Source organism: Juglans microcarpa x Juglans regia, chromosome 3S (genome assembly GCF_004785595.1).
Source record: "Juglans microcarpa x Juglans regia isolate MS1-56 chromosome 3S, Jm3101_v1.0, whole genome shotgun sequence".
Taxonomy (NCBI): Eukaryota; Viridiplantae; Streptophyta; class Magnoliopsida; order Fagales; family Juglandaceae; genus Juglans; species Juglans microcarpa x Juglans regia.
Window position 1 is genome coordinate 21,779,623 of NC_054599.1, and position 4,179 is coordinate 21,783,801.

At 38.3% G+C, this 4,179-nt stretch overlaps 1 protein-coding gene across 1 annotated transcript; it reads right to left on the reverse strand.

Annotated features, from left to right (window-relative positions):
• Positions 1-2,650: 2,650 nt before the first annotated feature.
• LOC121257389 (glutaredoxin-C1-like) lies at positions 2,651-3,797 on the reverse strand. Its single transcript, XM_041158379.1, has one exon. It carries the CDS (start codon positions 3,323-3,325, stop codon positions 2,933-2,935), a length of 393 nt encoding a protein of 130 aa, XP_041014313.1. The 5' UTR covers positions 3,326-3,797; the 3' UTR covers positions 2,651-2,932.
• Positions 3,798-4,179: the final 382 nt, after the last annotated feature.

Below are 4,179 nucleotides of genomic sequence, written 5' to 3' on the forward strand. Positions count from 1 at the left end.
ATTTGGAACTCATACTCTTTAATTTCAGATATCTGACTACAATATCCTCTATAAATAATAGAACTACTATATCCAAATGAGTAAGAAAATCAATTACTAGATTAAGCTTGTATGTGAAATACTATATATTAGCAATCTCATAGTGACCTTAGGCCTCCGGCTCGGGAACGAGAGAAAAGGGACCTCCGACCCTTCATACTTCAGCTCATGCATAAGGAATTCCATTACTGGCGGCATGGCTAGTTAGCAATTAACACAGATCAGATACAAGAGAATGCTTAAAATTTGAAACATATGAAGTTGGAATTATTTATGGACATGACAACGTTGACAAGCCAAGTGAACATTGTTCGGCATAGTTCGGGACCAAGAATTGAGGAACCACATATTATTTCACCACAGAAAAAATATCTTGGGATGTTTTAATTAATGGGACAAAACTTGGTGACAACTGGACATAATTTAACAGACAAGTAATTAGACATGCAATGTATAAGGAATTAAACATGGCAGACAGCTAATGGGGATGATGATGATCATGAAGTCCCCGACCTCCATCGCCATGATCATATATACATATACATACATACATATATATATATATATATATATATATATTATATATGGTGCTACGTCTACAGAGAATTTCTATTCTCTACCTCTACCACTTCAAATCTATTTTTTATTTTCTTTACTTTCACTTTCACCATTTTTAAAAATTATTATATATTATTTTTTTTGTAAAAAAATCACATATTTATTTAAAAATAATTATTTAATCACTAAATAAAAAAAATTAAAAAAAAATTCGGAAGCCACAGTCGGTGAGTGATATAAATATATGAAAAACACTACTTTATCCATTTTGTTTGACCGCCCTATTTGACCACTGGTCAATTTTGTTTTTAATTTAATGATTAAGAAAATAATTTTAAATGTATGAGTGTCTTTTTTATATTTTTTAAAAATATTAAAAAATATGAAAAATAAAAAGGTCTGGCGGTAAAGGTGCGGCACAGTAGCCCACCCTATATATATATGAAAAACGCTAAATACAGTCGCCCAGCGTAATCGTTGGGGAGTGCCTGCCAACGTGGAAAATGAAACGCTGCGTTTCATTTGCATCAAAACGGGTCGTTCCATCTCGTTGCCCTCCCTCACTTCGTCTTCTCACAGACCCACATGAACATCCTTGTGCTATTTCTTCAGCATCCTTCGAGCCTCCCTCCCAAACAGAGTCCTTCTTCTACACAGCTTCTTCTTCGCATCTTCTCTTTCTTCTTCAAACTCAGATCCAAAGCCATGGAGGTGCAGAGAATCGATGGGAACAAATTGCAGTGCTCCAGAGACGTAACTCTTAATCAAAAGTACTGCGAACGACACTGTCACAAAAGCCGTCCGCATTCAAGAAAGCCCGTGGAATTACAAGCTCAGTTGAATAAAGACAATGATAAGAACAATGACGCTTCCAAACTTTATCAAAAGCCTCATTTTTTGAACCAGATAGATGATCACAGATTCACAAGTATTCATCTTTTCCCAAAACGATGGGCACTGCCACATCATGTGAACAACCTTGGTAGGTAGGTCAGGGTTTCATAAATGCTCTCTCTTTTTTCCCTAATCTAATTGGGACCTAACCAATCTTTGTTAATATTCATTATATATATATATATTTTTCTTTTGTTCTTATCCAATATCATCAATGAATTATGTGACATGGGTCATTGAATTTTTTCTTTTGTAGATAAATGAGTTTTGTTAGTTGACCCGTGAAGGTGCCTGGAGGGGTTCATGAATGGAGAAATGGTCTCTGTGGCTGCCTCAAACAAAAAGTACCATTGGCAACAAAAGATACAGATGAAAGTGGGGTTAAACAAGGACGATACCACTATCTGCGATACATCTATTGCTCATAGTCGAGGAGAAGCTACAATCTTTCATCCCATACACTACTATCAATTTATGTGAGAGATGAAGACGAAGATGTCAGACCACACGAAGACGAAGACACAAGATCCAGACGAAGAATGAGCTCTGTTTTGGTCTGAATGTCTTTCTTCAGATTTCATCTATTTTCATCTATTTATTTTTAATATATCACACGTCAACCGACTCCGGAACCGTTGTGCATCCCGACTGTACTTAGAAGAACTGTATATATATATATATATATATATATATATATATATATATATATATATCTCTGCACACGTGCCTTCTAAATAAAAATATTAAAAAATGTATCACCGTACTGTACGGAAACAACTCCATTGGAGATTAGTCTCCTTGACATCACCAAGCATCATGATTACGAGTTGTCAACTTTTCATGGTAGTCGCTAGTTGAAAATTATTTATTTAATTTATTTATTCATATATTTTTTTATTATTTTAAAATATTTTTAAAAAATATAAAAATATATCAATACATTAATAATTATTTTTTTAAGTAAATAAAAATATAAAAAAAAATTAAAATATATGTGAGGAGGCAAGTTAGCATTATTCTTATATGTTAATTCCTTCTCTTTTATATATGCTTTCGGTTTTTGTTTATTTTTTTCTGAGCCTTCTTATAATTGAGAGAAATGTAATATAACCAAAAACCAGTTCAGAAGAGCTAGCTTAATTTTCACCTTCCATTGATCCATATACAAAGGAGGGATTAATGATCAAATACAATCAGTCTGGTACTCCATCCATGCATGCAGCATCCATTCCACAAGTTAGAAACCTCAAACCTCAAAGTTTTTTTTTTCTTTATATATCAAAGATCGATTAGCAAAGGAAAGTTAAAATCAATCAATGGCACTACTGTATCTAACATTTGGGCTCATAAGAACTAAACCAGGCCAGTCCTTTCCCTGCTTTCTGATCTGTGCGTAAGATCTTTAAATTACTTTCCGGGGGTCTAACTTGTTCTTTCGCACTCAGAGCCACAGGGCTCCAGCCTCCTTGAGAAGTGGGACCAGGGTCCCGTTAATGTGGGACGCCATGACTCGGTCCATAGCACCGATCAGCTTCCCTCCAATGAAAACCACAGGCACAGTACCGGGCGAGTTCCCAAGCAGCCTCATCAACGCCCTCTCGATCTCTTTGCCCCTTGGGTCATGGTCCAGCTCGAACACCGTCGGGTTCACGCCCATCCCACAGAAGAGCCTCTTCACCGCGTGGCACATGCAGCAGCTGCTGACGCTGAATATCACCACCGCGCTCTCGGAAGCCAGCCTCACCACCCGCTCCAACGGGTCCGGCCCCATGCTCCTCACGGCCGGCATGAGGTAACCCCACGAGTACTGATCTGCTGTAGCCTGGTAATGCATTTTATGTTTTATATATCGAGTTTGACTCCAAAACAGTTAAACGAGAAAACAAAGAAATCAGTTGGTGTCCAAGAATGATCGGGGTCCAGTCGTGTCCAGGAATGAGTGTCAATGGTGGGGTTTTATAATTATAGGGAATGGGTAGGAGAGGGCAGTGGCTGTAAATAAGTGTAGTTCTTCTGTTGCTGTCGCAGCGCGTGCGTGGAGGGCCTCGTTGTTTTTTTGCTTCAAAAAGGATTGTCGTCTCTACTGATCGAGAACCGGGAGGTGTAGATGGGGACAAATATACACTACTCTGGAGTCTGAACAGTAAAAAGATAAATGTCCGAAAAGTAGAGGTGTCTGCTGCCATGGAAGGCGGCGAAAGAAAATATTTGTCTACGCTGTAGAGTATCGTACCGTATGTGAGGGAGTAGTGATCTATTTGGATCCAAATAAAAGAGCAGAAAAAACTGCTTTTCTTTGAAGGTTCAGCCGTTCAGGGCACTGAGACATTATTTTTGGGGTGGGGCAGGCTTTTACAGTGGCGGGTTAAATAGACGGCTGTGCCCGTCATTGTTGTCGGAACAGAAGAACCCTCGATCGGCCTCTGACGTGACCATTAATTACGCGCATGTTTTCTGCCTTCTGCGTCTGGATATTTTCAACGCCTCATGCATGATCGCGACGATCGAGAAGCTAATTCTCCCTTGGGTTTGTCATTCCGAATGTTTGACCTCCTGCTCCTTGCAGCCCACGAATCAAAAATCCACTTTTTTTCTTTTTTTTGCTTTTCTTTCTCTTGGCTACGAATAATGTTGCATTTTCGCTTTGCTTTTACTGCATTGCGATGAGTTGAATTTCAAAATCATTGG

Coding starts and splice junctions, on each gene's coding strand:
- LOC121257389 (XM_041158379.1), bottom strand. CDS start 3,325: ATGCATTACCAGGCTACAGCAGATCAGTACTCGTGGGGTTACCTCATG.